The sequence below is a fragment of the Perca fluviatilis genome, chromosome 11 (assembly GCF_010015445.1).
Source record: "Perca fluviatilis chromosome 11, GENO_Pfluv_1.0, whole genome shotgun sequence".
In the NCBI taxonomy this organism is placed as follows: Eukaryota; Metazoa; Chordata; class Actinopteri; order Perciformes; family Percidae; genus Perca; species Perca fluviatilis.
The window spans coordinates 15,065,581-15,089,194 of NC_053122.1; the positions used below are offsets into that span (position 1 = coordinate 15,065,581).

The window sequence follows — 23,614 nt, forward strand, 5'->3', positions numbered from 1 at the left end:
TTCCCACCATAAATTGGTGCATAAATGTGTATCAGAATGCAGGATATTAGTCTTTGGTGCTCAAAATAACCCTGGGGGAGGACAACCAGACCCCACACTTTTGATATGTTCTCTGTTCACTTTGATATACCAATTTGAGGTACAGTGGAGAACTTAAATTGAAGCTTATAAACAAAAAGGCAGCAATCCCCAGAATCTTTAATCACAATTACATCATTCCGCCAAAAGCTTTTCCCAAAAGGGTGTTTTATTGGCCCCTGAGACCAAACGGGGCACAGATGGGGGTGGTCGTTATCAACTTGTGATGGCCCAAGGTATAAGATAATAGGAAATAATAGTGAAAAAAAGGTAGCAAAAAACATCCTGAGGAGTGGACCTGGCTCCCGGCCTATATGTTGATCAGCCATACTCTCTAGGACAGTAGTTCCCATGGCCCTGTGCTTCTCAGGCTCCACACAGAGGCGTGAGGATTCACAGCGACCCCCCCAGAAGTAGAACACCGACTGGCTTCCATCCCCGTACCTAACTTCTCAGGGGGGCCGACAGCCAGAGCTAATTCTGCTGCTCAAAGATTAGTGGAGCAAAAAAAGCTTCTCAGTTAAAGGTTCTGTAGGTAGGATTGTGAAAATCCAGGATTTAGCCAAATAATTTGAACATTATTCTCAGTCCCTCCTCCCCTTTCTGCCAAAGCCCAAAGGTCCCTAAACCCCTCCCCCCACGAGGGAGAATGAATGCGTGTGCCTGAGCAGTGATTGACATGCAGTTAGACACCCCCCCGTGGCCCTGATTGGTGAATCTGAACAGGGAGCGGTGGATTTTTGCAAATCACACTATAGGCTGTAGGTGGTGCCAGAGGAGCTAGATCTTTTTTTTAAATTACCAGTTTAATGTAGTTCTACTGGAACATAGGGTCAGATTCAGCAAATATGACAGAAAGTTGGTTTTATAAGTCTTAACTACTGCACCTTTAAGTTTGGTTGACAGCTTTTTGCTGCAAGGTCAGGATCATACATAATCATACATTAACGTTTGCTGTATTGTAACGTGTCATGTGTTCCTTCCACAGTCTTTGACATAAAATGCAGGCTGGCTGCAAGGCTTTTGTAGCAAACCCTGACTGGGTAGCCTGGCTACATTCTTAAGGGTTGAACCCCTAGTATTTGTTTTCCAGCTGTATTGTCAGATGAAGTCTGTAGGGGATTTTAGGTTTCCTAAATGAAGAGTAATGAGTGCTGCTCAGTCCACACAGTGCGTGATTAAGTATACTTCCAGGGCTGAACCAGGCAGAAATATCTGGAGGCAATGTGCACAAATAAAAGCAACAAAATAAAATGAAAGATGAATTTCAAGATATCACGATATATGTTTTCTTGGGCTGAACTAGACAAATTAATTTAATTATGTCAAGGTCTTTATTCCCTACTCAAAGCAGTGTCTTTATTATATCCTTCAGCTCACTTGTTTTCACTTTGCTGCATGGGTGTGAGAAGAAAATCGATGAAGGTGTACAGATGCTGGTCATATAATTAAAATATCATGAAAAAGTTGATTTATTTCAGTATTTCCATTCAAAAAGTGAAACTTGTATAATATATACATTCATTCCACACAGACTGATATATTTCAAGTGTTTATTTCTTTTAATGTTGATGATTATAACTGACAACTAATGAAAACCCCAAATTCAGTATCTCAGAAAATTAGAATATTGTGAAAAGGTTCAATATTGAAGACACCTGGTGCCACACTCTAATCAGCTAATTAACTCAAAACATCTGCAAAGGCCTTTAAATGGTCTCTCAATCGAGTTCTGTAGGCTACACAATCATGGGGAAGACTGCTGACTTGACAGCTGTCCAAAATTGACACCTTTCACAAGGAGGGCAAGACACAAAAGGTCATTGCTAAAGAGGCTGGCTGTTCACAGAGCTCTGTGTCCAAGCACATTAATAGAGAGGCGAAGGGAAGGAAAAGATGTAATAGAAAAAAGTATCCAAGCAATAGGGATAACCGCACCCTGGAGAGGATTGTGAAACAAAACCCATTCAAAAATGTGGGGGAGATTCACAAAGAGTGGACTGCAGCTGGAGTCAGTGCTTCAAGATCCACCACGAACAAACTTATGCAAGACATGGGTTTCCACTGTCGCATTCCTTGTGTCAAGCCACTCTTGAACAAGACACAGCGTCAGAAGCGTCTCGCCTGGGCTAAAGACAAAAAGGACTGGACTGCTGCTGAGTGGTCCAGAGTTATGTTCTCTGATGAAAATAAATTTTGCATTTCCTTTTGGGAATCAAGGTCCCAGAGTCTGGAGGAAGAGAGGAGAGGCACATAATCCACGTTGCTTGAAGTCCAGTGTAAAGTTTCCACAGTCAGTGATGGTTTGGGGTGCCATGTCATCTGCTGGTGTTGGTCCACTGTGTTTTCTGAGGTCGAAGGTCAACACAGCCGTCTACCAGGAATTTTTAGAGCACTTCATGCTTCCTGCTGCTGACCAACTTTATGGAGATGCAGATTTCATTTTCCAACAGGACTTGGCACCTGCACACAGTGCAAAAGCTACCAGTACCTGGTTTAAGGACCATGGTATCCCTGTTCTTAATTGGCCAGCAAACTCACCTGACCTTAACCCTATAGAAAATCTATGGGGTATTGTGAAGAGGATGATGCGATACGGCAGACCCAACAATGCAGAAGAGCTGAAGGCCACTATCAGAGCAACCTGGGCTCTCATAACACCTGAGCAGTGCCACAGACTGATCGACTCCATGCCACGCCGCATTGCTGCAGTAATTCAGGCAAAAGGAGCCCCAACTAAGTATTGAGTGCTGTACATGCTCATACTTTTCACGTTCATACTTTTCAGTTGGCCAACATTTCTAAAAATCCTTTTTTTTGTATTGGTCTTAAGTAATATTCTAATTTTCGGAGATACTGAATTTGGGATTTTCATTAGTTGTCAGTTATAATCATCACAATTAAAAGAAATAAACATTTGACATATATCAGTCTGTGTAATGAATGAATATAATATACAAATTTCACTTTTTGAATGGAATTACTGAAATAAATCCACTTTTTCGTGATATTCTAATTATATGATCAGCACCTGTAGTGTGGCAAGACAGATGATGAACGAGAAAAAACGCAGACAAGTGAGCTTCCTCACCAATCGGCGAGGGCAGGACAAGAGTGGTAAAGCAGATAGTGGAGAGGGAAATCAATAAAGACCTCCTTCATCTTTTATAACCTCCAACTGTTTGACCCTGCTTTGCTTTCTGAAGTCACCCTCAGCAGAGATGCAGTACTCTTTTTAGGTCAGTAGTTTGTTTCTGCCGGATTTTGATGATGTCCTGGAACACAATGTGACGCATAATGTTGAGCAATCGTGGCAGTGCCACAGGAAATGTCAAGGCTTAGAATTGAATATGTAGTAAATGCACAATAGCAAAGTAACTATGATTATTTCCAGTGTATGCATTTTATATTCACAAGTCAGAGAAACATTTCTTATAAGGATAAGCAATGCTGCTGTGTTACTGTATCTGTCTGCAGCTTTGCAACTTAGAAACTGTTAGAATATGGCTCCGATTATAGTAAAGGTGTCACAAACAGGCAGATCACAGTGTAAGATGTAAGAACCCTTCAAAACAACCACGCACCATTTCTTAGACTGTAAAAAACGTCGATTTTACGTTTTTCAAGTCTTTAGCTTTGAAGACAAATTAGTCTCAATATTGAATAGTGACAATTGCATGTTTCTTGATAAATAAAAAGGAGATTTACAAACACATACAGTATAACGATTTGTGCGTATGTTCACAAATGCATTGTCCAAACAAATACAAAACAACTTCAATAAATATCAGTATTTTACACACACACACACACACACACATATATATATATATATATATATATATATATATATATATATATATATATATATATATATATACAGTATATGTCCAACTTCAAGTTCATAGATCTTTCCTGAGACACTATGTCCATTTCTCCCCTCTGATGGAAAGTAGAAAAGGCTCAAGAGTTGTTACATGCTGTACACTATCCTGCTCTGACATGTTCTAGCAAATGGCAATCACAGTCTGACGTGGAGCCCAAAAACAAATGTATGATCACATCCTAATCATCAATAGCAATATGTTATTTTAATATATAATATTGAGGATGGTTTCTCATCTGTTTCTGTTTTGTGAAATGTTTTTTCTTTGGTTTATTTACAGAATTTGAACCTCTGTTACTTTGGCCTGACTCTGTTTGCTATTTCTTAATGCTGACGTTGGAGCAAAGCAGTCCGGGAAATCATTTTGAAATGTGAACTGTGAACATTCTGTGTAAACAAACGTGGAATAAACACAGCAGAATGCTGCATCATTTGCTGGAACATTACAATATACATATACAAAATATACAAAATGAAAGCCTTAAGGCAACAAATGTACAGAATCATCTTTGATCAGGAAAGCAACAACTGTCCCAATGCTGACTTTGTAATCAGATTAAGGTGTTGTTGATAATGTCACAATATGGAGATAATATCATAAATCATCAGGACTACTAATATTACTTTCTTAAAATCAAGGGAAACATAATAATTGGGTACTGTTTGTTAATATTACTTTGTATTTATGTCATACATCTGACTTACCATTACATAATCATGACAAACTTCCTCATAATTTCAAATTAGTCATGTTATGAGGAAGTCATATTTTATAATCTTTCTGAAAGAGGGGGAGGTATTCCTATATCTCACATGTACCTCTGAGATCAATGTGTGTATGTGTTTGTAATGTATTTGCTTGGTGCTTATTATTGTGTGTTTGCCTCAGAGCAACAGTGTAATGTCACAATCACAGTCAAAGGTTCACTCCATGTTTCTTAACTTTTCGGGGAATTCTCTTTCACAACAATTAACTGGCTCTGATGTGAACTGGGCACCTCGCTCTGCTCTAGTATTTTAAGTCTTAACAAAATGTGTGTGAGATATCTTGGATTTGTTCTTTTGGTTTGGTTCCCAGGAGGACTGCATTGTAAGAGCATTAAATTATATTGCCTATCTTTTTTTTCCTTTTTTTTTAAAGCGTTTCCTTATAGTGCTCTCTTACTTATCACTGTTTCAGCACAAAGTGCAGGTCAGCCGTGTCGTGCTCTGACTCTTGATGGTGGTTATTTGGTCCCGGAAGAAAACACGTATTCTCATGAAGCCAACCTCACGTATGGCTGTGATAATGGACTTAAACCAGCAGTGGAGGGTTGGTGGGCCACAATCACATGTCAAAATGGTGAATGGTCGCCTAAACCACAGTGTATAGGTAAGTGTTTTATAATATCTCCCCTGGTTTATTTGAAGGAGAAGCTGACAGCCTACAGAAGTGTTTTTTAGCATAAATTGTGTGTCACATTACATGTTTTATTTTAATTTTAATACCTTCTTGGAAAACATTTATTTATGATATTTATTCTATGTAAATAGTGCAAAAATGATGAAGTCATCCATCTGTCACTGTATGACACTGTAGAGTAAAAATTACATTTAAATTATTATTACATTTCTGATACTGTTCATAGTTCATAGTTAGACCTAAGATTGAAAAATAAATAAAACTTTTATATCATCTTTTTGTAACAAGCATCCAAATAATCTCATCGTACTTGGTAAAATTCAACTTGTTTAGTTTTTACTGCAATACCAACATTACACTGTAGTTTACATTAGAACAGTAATGTCCTGAAAAACCAGACTTTCAGGGGGTTCCAAGTAATTATTTACAGGGATCTTTCGCTGAGCTGTAACCACAGACTGTATGTAAAGATGGACGACATGACAGCTGAAATAAATCCTGACGATAATGTTCATGCAAATAATCATTTTCTCATTCTCAAAATAAAAAGAATTTCAGAGACACCATGGTAAAAATGTTTTTTTTTCCTTAGATGAAAAAGCTTGCATTCCACCAGATATACCCAATGCACAATACAAAAAAAACCTCAGAGGTTGGTATAAGAACAATCAACGACTCAGGGTAAGATGTGACGAAGGATATGAACACAAAGGCAATGATGCTACAGCCATATGTACAAATGGAACATGGTCCTCTGTGCCGGTCTGTGAGAGTGAGTAAGATGTTCTATATAAGCAAGCTGTTAAACTAACTGTGACCAGAATAATCTCAGTTTCTTTTTTTATGACATTTTTGCTTATTTTCACAGAAAGTATCAAAGCATGTGGTGAGCCCCCTAAAATCCCCCATGCAGTCATCATCCATCAGGTATACCATGAGTTGTTTGCTGCAGATTCAGTAGTGCAGTATGAATGTGAAGATGGATATACTGTAGAGGGAGGAGGAACCAAGGAATACATCACTTGCATGTCTGGAAGCTGGACTGAAGGCCCAATGTGCAGTAAGTGATGGACATTGTACTGAAATATGAAGTGATTAAAATACTTTTTAATAAATGCAAAAGTGACAATTGCACATTCGCTAAACCCCCTGAGCAGAGATTATCTGAGTTCAGAAACCATAATTAGGCATGGCAGGCCTGTCAAGTTCTCCACACACCAGAACAATGTACATTGGGATGTAGTAAGACTGATACTTGGTAGGCTATCTAAAGAGTTTGGAGGGTGGTGTGTGTGGTCTTTTTTTTTAACCAATTATCCAATAATACCAAAAATGCAAAGCAAAAGTGTCCAATTAAGTGTCCTGTATTGGGCACTTGCCATAATATCCTTCCTGTCAGGCAGAGGAACCAGACCAGAGAAGGGACTTGGTGGAGGTACATTAAAGGTCCAATATGTAATATTTGTACTGTAATAAATCCAAAAATGACACCAATGCCTCATCAGATATTAAGGAAACATGTTAAACTGAAATACTATCTTTTCTGACAACAATGCTAATTTCAGTATTTTTTCTTTTTGAAATTTACATTCCGTGACGGAATTTATGTTTATGTTTTGATCTGTGTGTTGTTATCAACGGCCCAGTTTGACAGCCAGGCCGGGTTGCCAGATATACCTGTAAAAACGTAAACCCAGCGCGCTACAGCTGTAACGGTAGTACAGCCATGAAAGCAGCACACAAACAAACAGGATCAACGGAGATAGATTCTACATGACATTAAAAAAAAGAAAACAGCATTTTCTAACAGTTGCGTGACCAGAGACGTAACAACCCCCTGGTAAATATTGGAGATTTATTTGAAAGATGGAGACAGCTTAGAGCCCAAAAGGACGCAGAGTTGGCTTATTTTCTCCTGAACAGGTAAGCATTAGCTTCACGCGAATTTATCACAGCTACTAGGGATGGGCATTTTTTGTCATTTCAACATTTGTGTACTCACATTGAATTATATAGTTAGAGTAGCCGAGTTGGTTACTCGCAAAAACAATTGAGACACAGCCAGTAAAGTGATCCCGACTGGTCCTGGCTAACGCCGCCATGCTAACCCTGCTACCTGTTAACGTTAGGACCAGGCAAGCAGCCCATGGCTGTTTACAACGTGTAGCCTCGTCAGCGGCTGGAGCCGACAACGGTGAGTTATTTTAAGCCACGAGAGGGGGGCTGTAAATCGGAAAGAGAGGACTGTGAGTTTGCAGTGTGTTTAGCGATTTTTGCCATAATTCTAAGCCAATGAAGTGTGTTCCGTCGGTAAGGTGGTGGTATTTTTAGCGTTTCGTATTGTAATTCTAAGCCGAGGAAGTGTGCCTGACTGGCGTGTGGAGAGGACAGTGAGGTTGTTGTGTTTTTAGCGGTTCATACTGTAATTTTAAGCCGAAAAGGTGTGTCTGTCAGTTGGTTACAGAGCTCCGTGTAAGCACGGGCTTTTATGACTGTCAATATAGCCAGCATCTACCGTTAGCTACTCCGCTGTGCTGTGGAGTAATGTCTGGCTATGTGAGACAAGAGTCTAGCAACGTTGTTGTGAATGCTGCGGTCTCAGCCTGGCAACCCCCGTGAACTTCGAGTCTGAGCAGGAGGGGGCGGGGGAAACGACTCTCCAGTATTTTGAATTGGCAGTGCAGTAACTATTTTAACCGCTAGCTGCCAGTATTACACACAATATTACATATTGCACCTTTAAGGTTATTAATACAGGTTATTAACCTGTACTAAATATGAATAAGTAAATCTATTGATCTAATGTCTCCATAGAACATTTATATACTGTGTATCTAACTTGTTGTTTTGTTTCCACTTAGACAGAGGAACCAGTTTAGGTACTGGAGATGATGGAGGTACATCTGGCAGCAGGACACCACCTGCAGGTGGAGGTAGGTCATTGATTGAAAGTTAGATTTACTTTACAATTTACATTTTCTAATTTTTAAAACTGTTTGATTATAATTCTATATCAGAGAGTAATGGATGCCAAAGAACATCCCAAAGTGAAACTAACAGGTGTGTCTTCTGTTCTGTATGTATCCCTTTATCTGCTCTGTATCTTACAGGATGGTCTGCCACCTCTGGCTCGAATGAGAGAGACAGGAGACCTCCATTCACAGCAGGTAAACCATTCATATTCATTGCATTACATGTATTGTACTAGGTCTATGTTCAGTTGGTATTACTTTTTAAATATTTATTATCTAGCTGGCTAGTTACTGTAATGAAAAAATAACTGAATGTATAGCCACTGGACATTTAAAAGAAATCTGTATCAATTCAGTACAGCTTTACTGAGTGGTTTTGGGATAGCTAGGGTATATATCATAACCTTCCCTCACCATTGACAGTACCCTCTTTGAAGCCCCTATGGTATTCAAATCTTTTTATTGAGATAAAAAAGAAAGAAGTGAAATACAAATACCCATAGAATCACACACACCATATAATAGAAACATACATACACAACATTGTATAAAATGTCATACAAAAAGCAAGTGTAATAAAAGCAATAACACAAAATAAAAAATACATAAATAAACAGTGATAACCAAAGAGACCCACTGCTGCTTGGATGCAAATTCATGTTCAAAGTACAGGAGGCTGCCAGACTTTAAAATACTTGTTAATGAAGCCTCCTGTAGGCTACTTAAGTTTCTCTAGCTTTAGATGTGCCATGCCACTCTGTAGTCATTTGGAATGCGTTGGGGGTTGGTAAGATTTCCACTGTAACAACATTAGTTTCTCATTAGTAATAATGAAGAAAAGGAAGCGCATCATCCTGAGCACATGACAGTAAAGCTTCCCATGGTGCGAAGCCCCCTATGTAAATATGAATAGACTTTTTTTATTTAGCGCTTTTCTAGTCTTAACGACTACTCAAAGCAGTTTAACATAGTACAGGAACAATTCACACACATTCATACACTGTAGCCAAGGCTGCCGTACAAGGTGCCACCTGCTCATCAGATAAACATTCACACACATTTGCACTCTGATGGCACAGCATCGGGAGCAATACGGGGTTCAGTGTCTTGCCCAAGGACACTTCGACATGGAAGTGCAGGGCAGGGATCAAATCACCAACCTTCCGATTGGTAGGCGACCGCTCTACCTCCTGAGCCACAGCTGGCCCATATGGTAGATAATACAAGATGAAGTGCCTTCTACGGTGTCCTTCTAGTGAAGGAGACATTATGCAGTGCCTATTGAATGTGAAGATGGATATACTGTAGAGTGAGGAGGAACCAAAGAATACATCACTTGCATGTCTGGAAACTGGACTGAAGGCCCAACTTGCAATAAGTGATGGGCATTGTGCTGAGACATGAAGTGATTAAAATACTTTTTAATAAATGCAAAAGTGACAATTGCACATTCGCTAAACCCCCTGAGCAGAGATTATCTGAGTTCAGAAACCATAATTAGGCATGGCAGGCCTGTCAAGTTCTCCACACACCAGAACAATGTACATTGGGATGTAGTAAGACTGATACTTGGTAGGCTATCTAAAGAGTTTGGAGGGTGGTGTGTGTGGTCTCTTTTTTTTAACCAATTATTCAATAATACCAAAAATGCAAAGCAAAAGTATCCAATTAAGTGTCCTGTATTGGGCACTTGCCATAATATCCTTCCTGTCAGGCAGAGGAACCAGACCAGAGAAGGGACTTGGTGGAGGTACATTAAGGTTATTAATACAGGTTATTAACCTGTACTAAATATGAATAAGTAAATCTATTGATCTAATGTCTCCATAGAACATGTATATACTGTGTATCTAACTTGTTGTTTTGTTTTCACTTAGACAGAGGAACCAGTTTAGGTACTGGAGATGATGGAGGTACATCTGGCAGCAGGACACCACCTGCAGGTGGAGGTAGGTCATTGATTGAAAGTTAGATTTACTTTACAATTTACATTTTCTAATTTTTAAAACTGTTTGATTATAATTCTATATCAGAGAGTAATGGATGCCAAAGAACATCCCAAAGTGAAACTAACAGGTGTGTCTTCTGTTCTGTATGTATCCCTTTATCTGCTCTGAATCTTACAGGATGGTCTGCCACCTCTGGCTCGAATGAGAGAGACAGGAGACCTCCATTCACAGCAGGTAAATCATTCATATTCATCGTATCACATGTATCGTACTAGGTCTATGTTCAGTTGGTATTACTTTTTAAATATTTATTATCTAGCTGGCTAGTTACTGTAATGAAAATTTAACTGAATGTATAGCCACTGGACATTTAAAAGAAATCTGTATCAATCCAGTACAGCTTTACTGAGTGGTTTTGGGATAGCTAGGGTATATATCATAACCTTCACTCACCATTGACAGTACCCTCTTTGAAGCCCCTATGGTATTTAAATCTTTTTATTGAGATAAAAAAAAAGAAAAGTGAAATACAAATACCCAAAGAACATAGAATCACACACACACACACCATATAATAGAAACATACATACACAACATTGTATAAAATGTCATACAAAAAGCAAGTGTAATAAAAGCAATAACACAAAATAAAAAATACATAAATAAACAGTGATAACCAAAGAGACCCACTAGAGTTTCGTTTCTCTGCCCTAGCCCGAGACCGACCCGAGCCCGGCCCGACTTCGGGCTGGGCCGGGCCGTTATTTTCCGCCACTATCCTCGGGCCGGGCCGGGCCGGACCCTTGATCAAGCATTTGTGTTTTTTTTTATCTTTACTTTAGCCTTATTGGGTGGGGAGAAAGCTATGCCATAATCAGAACTATTATCTATTTAGGCCAAAGTAACAAATGTGTCCAAAAAGTTACACAAGTTAGACTACAGTTACAAAATGCAACATGTGTCATGCGCGGAGTCTCCTCCTCTCGCACGCATCACCCCGGGGCTGCGGGCTGTATTGTGGAGCTTAAGTGCAACATGGAGCTTGAGGATGTAAAGAAAAAAAGAAAAACGGGAGAATTACCTTTGAGCAAGTTTGGATGAAAGTCGGAGGTATTGTTGGAAGAATATTTGCTAAATGACGTGTTCTTAGATTTCTGAGGACGAAGGAGAGGCTGACGGTCGAATTGGAAGTTAAGCAAGAGGGTTTAATAAAACAACATGAAAACGACACAATAAAACATAAGACACGAAACACTGCCAGCAGCAGACTGCAAACATGATTCCCCTTGCGGGGACACAGATTGCAGCCATGCGACATGACAAAACAATACACTGTAAACAGCGGACTCCAACTTGCTTCCCTTGCGGGTCACAGATTGAAGTCCTGAGACCTTCCCCGGATCACACATTTATTCCCCCACATCTGGGTGGTTCCTCAAATGAAATCTTCCCCTATTGGTCAGAGGTCTCTCAAAAGAAAGGTGAATGTTCCCAATCAGTGTCTTGAGGCTACTCCCGGTCACATGGTTCTTATCGAGACGGTGTCAATTGTTTCCAAACTACAGCAATACTCGTTCTTTGTCTTAATCACGTCTGGCTCGACAGGGGATGGCTCTCAAAGTTGTTTAAACAATAAGTCGTCCAGCGCTTTTACATTTATGCTAAATAACAGCAATGACCTAATTAATTCTTTAGAAGCTAGAGTTTGGGTGAGGCAGTCAAATGCTGATTAGTGTATTTGATTAGATCTAGCAAGTACACTGTTTTCAAAACTATAGCCGGGTTTTAACTTTTTAACTTCAACAGTATGGAGCCATTTTAAACAAGTCGTGGGCAGTGACAACATAGCCTATGTATCGGCTTTGTTGAGTGCATTAAGTGCGGCCGCTTCTCGCCTATGACAGCAAATAAAACGGAGAAGTGGATGATGAAGAGACCCATGAAGCAGGCTCGCCGTGGCAGAAAAGATGATAGTCAGCCTTCAACGTCCTCTTTTGTTACTTCTCCAAGCATAGGCTACCCCTGAGGGCGAGGCAAGCGGGCAAGCCCTCACAGAGAAATACGTTGAGTTTTTTTTTTACGTTTCTTCATTCAGATCCATTTGCGATCCGTTCCTTTCTGAATAAACAAACAGCGCAGTTTACATGCTTCGCTCCTGTTGCATTATTCATTAAAGGGGTGATAGAATGCAAAACCGATTTTACCCTGTCATAGTTGAATAACGACAGTTCGTGGGTAAATAGGACATACATAGAAGCTCAAAGTCCCACTGACACCCCTTTACTATGAAAATTTCATATTTTGAAACTGCCGCTGAAAACGGGCGAATCCCAACAAAGCTGGAAGTTGACGTCAACCTCCCAAAAACTGGAACCTTTGTCAGCCCATGGGTGTATTAAGAGAACGGTCACGCCCCAACATTTACATAGGCTACACAACTGACCTGAGATCAGGTAGTCTTCTGAATCTAGGTCGCGCATATCTCTGCTATTCCATTACAAAATTCACTTCTGAAACTTTTTTATGCGAGAAATCAACTATGTAAGGCTCAAATATGGGCCATTTTACGAAAATGGATGGCTAATTGCAAATTTTGTCCAACTGTGTGTCGGAATTCAGCTGCCGGTGCTGCCTGTGTTGCTGCCTCGCTGCCCGACCTGCCTTCCTTCACACACCCCGGCCTGCTCTGAGGTACTTGGAGCTCCGTCACGACTGGCAGCCCACAGCACTCCATACCCGCGCAAAGTCACCGGTTTTTGGATAATGGACTACTAAACGCTGGTGCTCTGACAGAGCTCCAGGGCTTGCAGCTCCCCTCTTCCTGCTAGCTAAATGCCCGGTGTGTGTGAGTGAGAGCACGGTCAGCGAGCTTGTTACGCCAGCAATCTGTTACCACAGGTTCCAGTTAATCTTTTAATGTGTGTAATTATAATGTGTTGAGTTATTTAAACAAACTATTGGGGAAATAAACGCCGCTTGTCCGCGAGTCTCATTGATAGAGCCTGCGGCTGGATGTAGCTCTATCAATGAGAGCTAGCTAGCCAGCCTCCTCTTAGAATTCCTCTGGAATTCACAAATATACATTAACTTGAAATCGGACACAGTTGTTAGCTTTATAAAACCTTTAGGGAGATGTTGTATAAGTGGCGTGACAAAATTCAAACTGTAAATATACTCAAATTAAGGCGAAAAGGAAGCTAACTATCCGTGATTTGTAGCTAGGATTGAAGGGACAGTCGCAGCTAACGAAACACTTTGTCTTCACAAATATTCATTAACTTGAAATCGGACACCGTTGTTAGGTTTATAAGACATATAGTTAGATTTTGTATAAGTGGCGTGACGAAATTCAAACTGTAAATATAATCGAATTAAGGCGAAAAGGAAGCTAACTATCCGTGGTTTGTAGCTACACATACAGTGCCTTGCGAAAGTATTCGGCCCCCTTGAACTTTTCGACCTTTTGCCACATTTCAGGCCTCAAACATAAAGATATAAAACTGTAATTTTTTGTGAAGAATCAACAACAAGTGGGACACAATCATGAAGTGGAACGAAATTTATTGGATATTTCAAACCTTTTAAACAAATAAAAAACTGAAATATTGGGCGTGCAAAATTATTCAGCCCCCTTAAGTTAATACTTTGTAGCGCCACCTTTTGCTGGGATTACAGCTGTAAGTTCGCGGGGTATGTCTCTATCAGTTTTGCACATCGAGAACTGATTTCTGACTTTGCCCATTCCTCCTTGCAAAACAGCTCGGCCACATGAGGGGTCAGTGAGATGGAGAGCGTTTGTGAACAGCAGTTTTCAGTTCTTTCCACAGATTCTCGATTGGATTCAGGTCTGGACTTTGACTTGGCCATTCTAACACCTGGATATGTTTATTTGTGAACCATTCCATTGTAGATTTTGCTTTATGTTTTGGATCATTGTCTTGTTGGAAGACAAATCTCCGTCCCAGTCTCAGGTCTTTTGCAGACTCCATCAGGTTTTCTTCCAGAATGGTCCTGTATTTGGCTCCATCCATCTTCCCATCAATTTTAACCATCTTCCCTGTCCCTGCTGAAGAAAAGCAGGCCCAAATCATGATGCTGCCACCACCATGTTTGACAGTGGGGATGGTGTGTTAAGGTGATGAGCTGTGTTGCTTTTTACGCCAAACATAACGTTTTGCATTGTTGCCAAAAGTTCGATTTTGGTTTCATCTGACCACAGCACCTTCTTCCACATGTTTGGTGTGTCTCCCAGGTGGCTTTTGGCAAACTTTAAACGACACTTTTTATGGATATCTTTAAGAAATGGCTTTCTTCTTGCCACTCTTCCATAAAGGCCAGATTTGTGCAGTATACGACTGATTGTTGTCCTATGGACAGAGTCTCCCAGCTCAGCTGTAGATCTCTGCAGTTCATCCAGAGTGATCATGGGCCTCTTGGCTGCATCTCTGATCAGTCTTCTCATTGTATGAGCTGAAAGTTTAGAGGGACGGCCGGGTCTTCGTAGATTTGTAGTGGTCTGATACTCCTTCCATTTCAATATTATCGCTTGCACAGTGCTCCTTGGGATGTTTAAAGCTTGGGAAATCTTTTTGTATCCAACCGGCTTTAAACTTCTCCACAACAGTATCTCGGACCTGCCTGGTGTGTTCCTTGTTCTTCATGATGCTCTCTGCGCTTTACACGGACCTCTGAGACTATCACAGAGCAGGTGCATTCATACGGAGACTTGATTACACACAGCTGGATTCTATTTATCATCATTAGTCATTTAGGTCAACATTGGATCATTCAGAGATCCTCACTGAACTTCTGGAGAGAGTTTGCTGCACTGAAAGTAAAGGGGCTGAATAATTTTGCACGCCCACTTTTTCAGTTTTTTATTTGTTAAAAAAGTTTGAAATAGCCAATGAATTTCGTTCCACTTCATAATTGGGACCCACTTGTTGTTGATTCTTCACAAAAAATTACAGTTTTATATCTTTATGTTTGAGGCCTGAAATGTGGCAAAAGGTCGAAACGTTCAAGGGGGCCGAATACTTTCGCAAGGCACTGTAGCTAGGATTGAAGGGACAGTCACAGCTAACAAAACACTTTGTCTTCACAAATATTCATTAACTTGAAATCGGACACCGTTGTTAGCTTTATAAGACCTTTAATTAGATTTTGTATAAGTGGCGTGACATGTGTGTAACATGTGGTAACAGATTGCTGGTGTAACAAGCTCGCTGACGGCGCTCTCACTCTCACACAACGGGCCATTCTCACACAACGGGCCATTTAGCTAGCAGGAAGAGGGGAGTTGAAGGCCCTGGAGCTCTGTCAGGGCAGCGGTGTTGGTAGTCCCTGCTGTGGGCTGCAGCCGTGACCGAGCTCCAAGTACCTCATAGCAGGCCGGGGTCTGTGAAGGAAGGCAGGCCGGGCGAAGAGGCAGCACCGGCGGCTGAACTCCGACACACAGTCTTACCAAATTTGCAATTAGCCATCAATTTTCGTAAAACGGCCCATATTTGAGCTTTATATAGTTGATTTCTCGCTTAAAAAAGATTCAGAAGTGATTTTAATAACGAAATAGCCCGATAAACAATGTATAACTTTGCAGTGTCTGAAATATGAGAGTCTCCCATGTGTTTCTATGTAGTTTGCTCAAACCAATCAGCGCGTAGCTCATTCTGAATATTCATCAGCATACCATATTTGGAAGAAAAGCTCTTGTTCCAAATAGAGCCATATTCACAGGGTAGTTAAGGGCCTAATAAAATATCATTCGGGCAATTTTCAGCCCAACCAAAGTTACATACCCCATTAGGAGACCTTAAGGAACAGTGTAAAATACCCTATATAATCATTCTATCACCCCTTTAAGATAATTTTAAACAGATTTCTGCAGTTCAAACAACTCTGAATTGTAGTTGAGAACGTCAGTTATAACGGCCCACGGATTAAAAAAGTGTCGGGTTGAAATAGGGCTCGGGCTCATAATTCCAGTTAATGTGTCGGGCCGGGCTCGGACACAACGTGCACGGGCTCAGGCTGGGTCGGGCTTGATTTTTTGGGCCCGAACGTAGCTCTAAGACCCACTGCTGCTTGGATGCAAATTCATGTTCAAAGTACAGACGCCCCACTTAAAAAAAAACCCCCCCTGCCCCCTTATTCCCTTTTGCCCCCCCCCCCCCCTTTTTTTTTTGGGGGGGGGGGGGGTTAACAACATTAGTTTCTCATATAATAATAGAAGAAAAGGCCAAGCGCATCATCCTGAGCACATGACAGTACGACAGCAACGCATCCCTATGCAAAGCATGTATTAATAGACTTTTTTTATTTAGCGCTTTTCTAGTCTTAACGACTACTCAAAGCAGTTTAACATAGTACAGGAACAATTCACACACATTCATACACTGTAGCCAAGGCTGCCGTACAAGGTGCCACCTGCTCATCAGATAAACATTCACACACATTTGCACTCTGATGCCGCAGCGTTGGGAGCAATACGGGGTTCAGTGTCTTGCCCATGGACACTTCGACATGGAAGTGCAGGGCAGGGATCAAATCACCAACCTTCCGATTGGTAGGCGACCGCTCTACCTCCTGAGCCACAGCTGGCCCATATGGTAGATAATACAAGATGAAGTGCCTTCTACGGTGTCCTTCTAGTGAAGGAAACATTATGCAGTGCCTATTGAATGTGAAGATGGATATACTGTAGAGTGAGGAGGAATCAAAGAATACATCACTTGCATGTCTGGAAACTGGACTGAAGGCCCAACTTGCAATAAGTGATGGGCATTGTGCTGAGATATGAAGTGATTAAAATACTTTTTAATAAATGCAAAAGTGACAATTGCACATTCGCTAAACCCCCTGAGCAGAGATTATCTGAGTTCAGAAACCATAATTAGGCATGGCAGGCCTGTCAAGTTCTCCACACACCAGAACAATGTACATTGGGATGTAGTAAGACTGATACTTGGTAGGCTATCTAAAGAGTTTGGAGGGTGGTGTGTGTGGTCTCTTTTTTTTAACCAATTATTCAATAATACCAAAAATGCAAAGCAAAAGTATCCAATTAAGTGTCCTGTATTGGGCACTTGCCATAATATCCTTCCTGTCAGGCAGAGGAACCAGACCAGAGAAGGGACTTTGTGGAGGTACATTAAGATTATTAATACAGGTTATTAACCTGTACTAAATATGAATAAGTTAATCTATTGATCTAATGTCTCCATAGGACATGTATATACTGTGTATCTAACTTGTTGTTTTGTTTCCACTTAGACAGAGGAACCAGTTTAGGTACTGGAGATGATGGAGGTACATCTGGCAGCAGGACACCACCTGCAGGTGGAGGTAGATCATTGATTGAAAGTTAGATTTACTTTACAATTTACATTTTCTAATTTTTAAAAAGTGAAACTAACAGGTGTGTCTTCTGTTCTGTATGTATCCCTTTATCTGCTCTGTATCTTACAGGATGGTCTGCCACCTCTGGCTCGAATGAGAGAGACAGGAGACCTTCATTCACAGCAGGTAAACCATTCATATTCATCATATCACATGTATTGTACTAGGTCTATGTTCAGTTGGTATTACTTTTTAAATATTTATTATCTAGCTGGCTAGTTACTGTAATGAAAAAATAACTGAATGTATAGCCACTGGACATTTTAAAGAAATCTGTATCAATTCAGTACAGCTTTACTGAGTGATTTTGGGATATCTAGGATATATATCATAACCTTCACTCACCATTGACAGTACCCTCTTTGAAGCCCCTATGGTATTTAAATCTTTTTATTGAGATAAAAAAAAAAGTGAAATACAAATACCCAAACAACATAGAATCACACACGTCACAGAATAGAAACATACATACACAACATTGTATAAAAGGTCATACAAAAAGTAAGTGTAATAAAAGCAATAACACAAAATAAAAAATACATAAATAAACAGTGATAACCAAAGAGACCCACTGCTGCTTGGATGCAAATTCATGTTCAAAGTACAGGAGGCTGCCAGACTTTAAAATACTTGTTAATGAAGCCTCCTGTAGGCTACTTAAGTTTCTCTAGCTTTAGATGTGCCATGCCACTCTGTAGTCATTTGGAATGCGTTGGGGGTTGGTAAGATTTCCACTGTAACAACATTAGTTTCTCATTAGTAATAATGAAGAAAAGGCAAGCGCATCATCCTGGGCACATGACAGTAAAGCTTCCCATGGTGCAAAGCCCCCTATGTAAATATGAATAGACTTTTTTTATTTAGCGCTTTTCTAGTCTTAACGACTACTCAAAGCAGTTTAACATAGTACAGGAACAATTCACACACATTCATACACTGTAGCCAAGGCTGCCGTACAAGGTGCCACCTGCTCATCAGATAAACATTCACACACATTTGCACTCTGATGGCACAGCATCGGGAGCAATACGGGGTTCAGTGTCTTGCCCAAGGACACTTCGACATGGAACTGCAGGGCCAGGGATCAAATCACCAACCTTCCGATTGGTAGGCGACCGCTCTACCTCCTGAGCCACAGCTGCCCCATATGGTAGATAATACAAGATGAAGTGCCTTCTACGGTGTCCTTCTAGTAAAGGAGACATTAAGGCTGTACCGGCGTACCCCCGCAGACCCCTCTGCGTCTACGCCGGACCCTACGCCGTAGACTGACGTGCACCTCTCGAATAAATTAACTACACGTCGCAGCGACATGAACAACATGAAATCAAGGAGAGGGTTAACTTTTCCTGCTACAGATTTTCCACCTTGTTCAGAAATCACAGGGGAGACACTTTTTCTCTCACTATGACTCTAGAGTCGGTACTCGCTCGCTCGCTCTCCACAGTGCGGAGGAGGGTCTGGCTAGTCCACATAGCATTCCGAGATGGGAGAAAAATGTGCTCTGTTTTATTGCCATTTCTTTAAACCAATCACAATCGTGATGGGCGGTGATGGGCGGTGCTAAGCTCCGCACTGAGCCGCTGCAAAATAGCCTCAGGAAGGAACTTGTTTTGGTGGAACCCAAACATTCTAAAGTTGTTTTAGTCGTGCAAGAGAAAACTCAGATTGGACAGATACAGTCATGGCCAAAAGTGTTGGCACCCCTGAACTTTTTCCAGAAAATCAAGTATTTCTCACAGAAAAGTATTGCATTAACACATGTTTTGCTATACACGTTTATTCCCTTTGTGTGTATTGGAACAAAACAAAAAAAGAAGGAAAAAAAACAAATCCAAAAATGGGCTGGACAAAATTATTGGCACCCTTTCAAAATTGTGGATAAATAAGATTGTTTCAAGCATGTGATGCTCCTTTAAACTCACCTGGGGCAAGTAACAGGTGTGGGCAATATAAAAATCACACCTGAAAGCAGATAAAAAGGAGAGAAGTTGATTTAGTCTGTGCATTGTGTGTCTGTGTGTACCACACTAAGCATGGACAACAGAAAGAGGAGAAGAGAACTGTCTGAGGACTTGAGAAGCAGCCCCAAACAAGTTCCAAAGAAATTCAAGCTGTCCTGCAGGCTCAGGGTGCATCCGTGTCAGCACGAACTATCCGTCGACATTTGAATGAAATAACACGCTATGGCAGGAGACCCAGGAGGACCCCACTGCTGACACAGAGACATAAAAAAGCAAGACTACAGTTTGCCAAAATGTACTTGAGTAAGCCAAAATCCTTCTGGGAAAACATTTTGTGGACAGATGAGACCAAGATAGAGCTTTTTGGTAAAGCACATCATTCTACTGTTTACCGAAAACGGAATGAGGCCTACAAAGAAAAGAACACAGTACCTACACTCAAATATGGTGGAGGTTCAAAGATGTTTTGGGGTTGTTTTGCTGCCTCTGGCACTGGGTGCCTTGACTGTGTGCAAGGCATCATGAAATCTGAGGATTACCAAAGGATTTTGGGTCACAATGCAGGGCCCAGTGTCAAAAAGCTGGGTTTGCGTCCGAGATCGTGGGTCTTCCAGCAGGACAATCACCCCAAACATACTTCAAAAAGCACACAGAAATGGTTGGCAAGAAAGCGCTGGAGAGTTCTGAAGTGGCCAGCAATGAGTCCAGATCTAAATCCCATAGAACACCTGCGGAGAGATCTTAAAATTGCTGTTGGGAAAAAGCGCCCTTCCAATATGAGAGACCTGGAGCAGGTTGCAAAGGAAGAGTGGTCCAAAATTCCAGGTGAGAGGTGTAAGAAGCTTATTGATGGTTATAGGAAGCGATTGATTTCAGTAATTTTTTCCAAAAGGTGTGTAACCAAATATTAAGTTAAGGGTGCCAATAATTTTGTCCAGCCCATTTTTGGAGTTTTGTGTGCAATTAGTTTTTTTTTCCTTCTTTTTGTGTTTTGTTCCAATACACACAAAGGGAGTAAACGTGTATAGCAAAACATGTATTAATGCAATACTTTTCTGTGAGAAATACTTGATTTTCTGGAAAAATTTCAGGGGTGCCAACACTTTTGGCCATGACTGTAGTCCAGCTAGCTGTCTGGATGTATCCTGCAGAGATCTGAGGAGCAGTTAACCACAGTCCTCATAAATCCACCGGAGTTTAAAATTCCAACACAAAGAAAGCGGAAGGCAATGGACATCGGCGAAAATACATGCATCCGGTGGAATTTCCTGTGGTACCGGAGCAATCCCGGAAGTGGAACGTCAAGGATATAAACTATGCAGTGCCTTATAATGCACATTACATGCTTGAAAACCTTCTGCAGGCTGGTGACCCACCGCATGCAGCTGGTGCTGGAGTCTGCCACTGCCAACAACTGTAATTGGCAGTTTTTCTGGTGGGAACCCAGTGAGGGATCATGTCTTTATCACTGCACTAGTGACTGGTAGAGGGTGGGATGTGGTCGGATAGTGTGTATATTCTGTGTGCTGCACCCTCCCTGTGAAGCTCAAAGCTGGCAGGTGAAAGAAGCAGCTGGTGACGTCATGGTGACAGAGACCACAACAAGGATAAAACAAGGATTCAATTAAAGCTTAGATTTTAGGTAAACAAAATAACAGGCTGATTGCACAATGTTTATTTTATTAAGTTGTGCTGTTGCTGCTGTGATCGCTACTTCATTAAGATACTATGACACTGTTAAATAACCCCTTTTTTAATTTCAGTCATCCACTGTGGAGCATACCCAATCGTACCAAACGGTGATGTTGTGAAAGAAGATCCAATGTTTTTGAAATACCAATGCAATGCCTTTTATAAACAAGTGGGTTCAGACACCGTGAGGTGTCACAGTGAAGGCAACTGGTCACAACTACCCATCTGCCAAGGTATAAACAAGTCAATAATACTATAGTCATTCTTAAAGTCTATCGAAGATGTTACTCAAATAATTCTACATACATTTTTCTTTCTGTTTACTTTGTGCAGAGGCATTCTGTGTCATAGATCTTGCTCAATATCCTGTGGGCGGTGTTAAACTATCTGGACGTGAATATGTAACTGAAGGAGAAACAAAGTACATTCAGTGTATCTGGAATTATTACAGCAGTCGTGTTCAGTGCATCAATAGAACATTTTTTTATACCCAGTGTAAGTATATAAGTAAGATCTTTACATTTTAATTTGTCACAATGCTTTGAGTTTCAGCATTTTTGTTGTCTAAATCTGAATCAGAATTCAATAACAAAAGTTTGTGTGAATGAACTCATTATTTATTAATTATTCACTGCTGCGATGCTGTCATTGGACTACTTTGTAGGTTGTCATCACTATGACCATTACCGGGTGAGTGCTATTCTTTGATTTATGAATAAAAACATTTGATTTATTATCATAGTTTTGTGTATTCAATGTAGGATAGCACTTTTCTAACTTTATTATTCAGTTTTACATAAATTATTTAACTGTAAACATTATTGCTTCCTGTCTGTGTTGAAACCAGGGAGCTTGCTCGTAAAGCACAGCCGACGATTCGCTGCTCGACTGACAACTAAAGCCAAGTTGGACACTTCTAAAATTCCTCCACCAGAAAACGATACCCAAAACATTATTGCTTTTTCATTTGGATCAAGAATATATACACACAATGTTGGAGCTTATTTTTATGACAGGAACTCTTGATGTATTAATAACATGATCTGTACTTTTAAATAAAGTTGATATGTCAACAGCAGACTGAATAAAATGTTCACTATAGAAATCTTAACAGAGATCTTTGTATTACTTTCTCTACAAAGTGTAGAACTAAATATGGATATATCAGTAAGCATTAGTTCTTATACATGAGACAGCATTACTGCAAAGTATGCAGACACATGGACAGACAGACTCACAAAGACCATTGTGTGTTTCAAAGCTTCACAATGATGTCATAACTTACATGCGTCAAACTCAAGGCCCGTGGGCCAAATCCGGCCCCTTGCAGATTTAGATTTAGGCCCGTACATTAATTTGGGTTCACAATCAATTTTGGCCCTCCTAGTTGTGCGCCAAACCAAAACACAGGAAGGTGTGTTATTTAAACTGCAATTACCGGACATTCAAGGCAGAATTTGGCAGATTTGCCGACTCTGAGACTCAGAAACTCCCCCAGAAGCAGAGATTTTTCATATTCAGGCTGTGAAACAGGTTGTTGTTGTTAAAACAATAGTATTTCTTGATTTGCCAAATTCTATGATGGCTGAGGAACTCTTTTGATGACTTTTGTAGGGCTTCATGTCAACAAAAATGTGACAAAAAGCAACAAATTTACAAAAAGGTTGGAATAAAAACAATAAAAATGAGGAAAAAAGCTACCAAAATGTTTTTAAAAAAGTGACATGCAGTAACAAAAGCACGTCAATAAACTCTCCATGTCTGGCCCTCGGTGGGATTCTCTTTTTCCACTGTGGCCCTTAGTGAAAATGAGTTTGACACCCCTGTCATAACTAAAACATTTTCAAAACAGAAAATACAACTGTACAGAAATCGTTGGAGATTGTCCGGCACATTAGCACCTGAAGCCATGTTTTTTTTAAACGCTACCAGTCGGCCTGTGGCTGCCTCACCAACACTGATGTGGAGGCACAATTCACAATTATTCGTTGACAGAATCCTGGAGCGGACTGGGACAAAAATTCAGCCCTGGTTACCTGCTCAATTTCAGTCAGGGACATTGTTTGCTTTATAATTGCATAAACCAGGCTCACGTTAGATTATAGCAGCATGAGGCGCACTTACAGGCTTTCATAGTTAAACAACACGCACACACTGGAGGCTATCTGGAGACAAATAAATCATTGTCACAAGTCTTTCACAGAATTATTAACAAATATTAAATACAATTAATACAAAAAAACCTGTGCAGATCCTTGAAGTACATAATATGA

General features: G+C 40.5%; 1 protein-coding gene across 4 annotated transcripts; it reads left to right on the plus strand.

Annotated features, from left to right (window-relative positions):
- Positions 1–4,902: 4,902 nt before the first annotated feature.
- Positions 4,903–22,449, plus strand: LOC120568423 (complement factor H-like). 4 transcript variants are annotated; one of them, XM_039815944.1, is made up of 15 exons: positions 4,903–5,054; positions 5,145–5,336; positions 5,959–6,138; positions 6,235–6,426; positions 8,228–8,299; positions 8,477–8,533; positions 10,216–10,287; positions 10,465–10,521; positions 17,397–17,432; positions 17,560–17,631; positions 17,755–17,811; positions 21,413–21,574; positions 21,675–21,836; positions 22,006–22,031; positions 22,189–22,449. In XM_039815944.1, exons 1-15 carry the CDS (start codon positions 4,997–4,999, stop codon positions 22,201–22,203), a joined length of 1,410 nt encoding a protein of 469 aa, XP_039671878.1. In that variant the 5' UTR covers positions 4,903–4,996; the 3' UTR covers positions 22,204–22,449. The 4 variants fall into 4 exon arrangements, with proteins under 4 accessions (XP_039671878.1, XP_039671879.1, XP_039671880.1 ...); XM_039815945.1 differs by having other exon boundaries at positions 17,560–17,625; XM_039815946.1 differs by lacking the exon at positions 17,397–17,432.
- Positions 22,450–23,614: the final 1,165 nt, after the last annotated feature.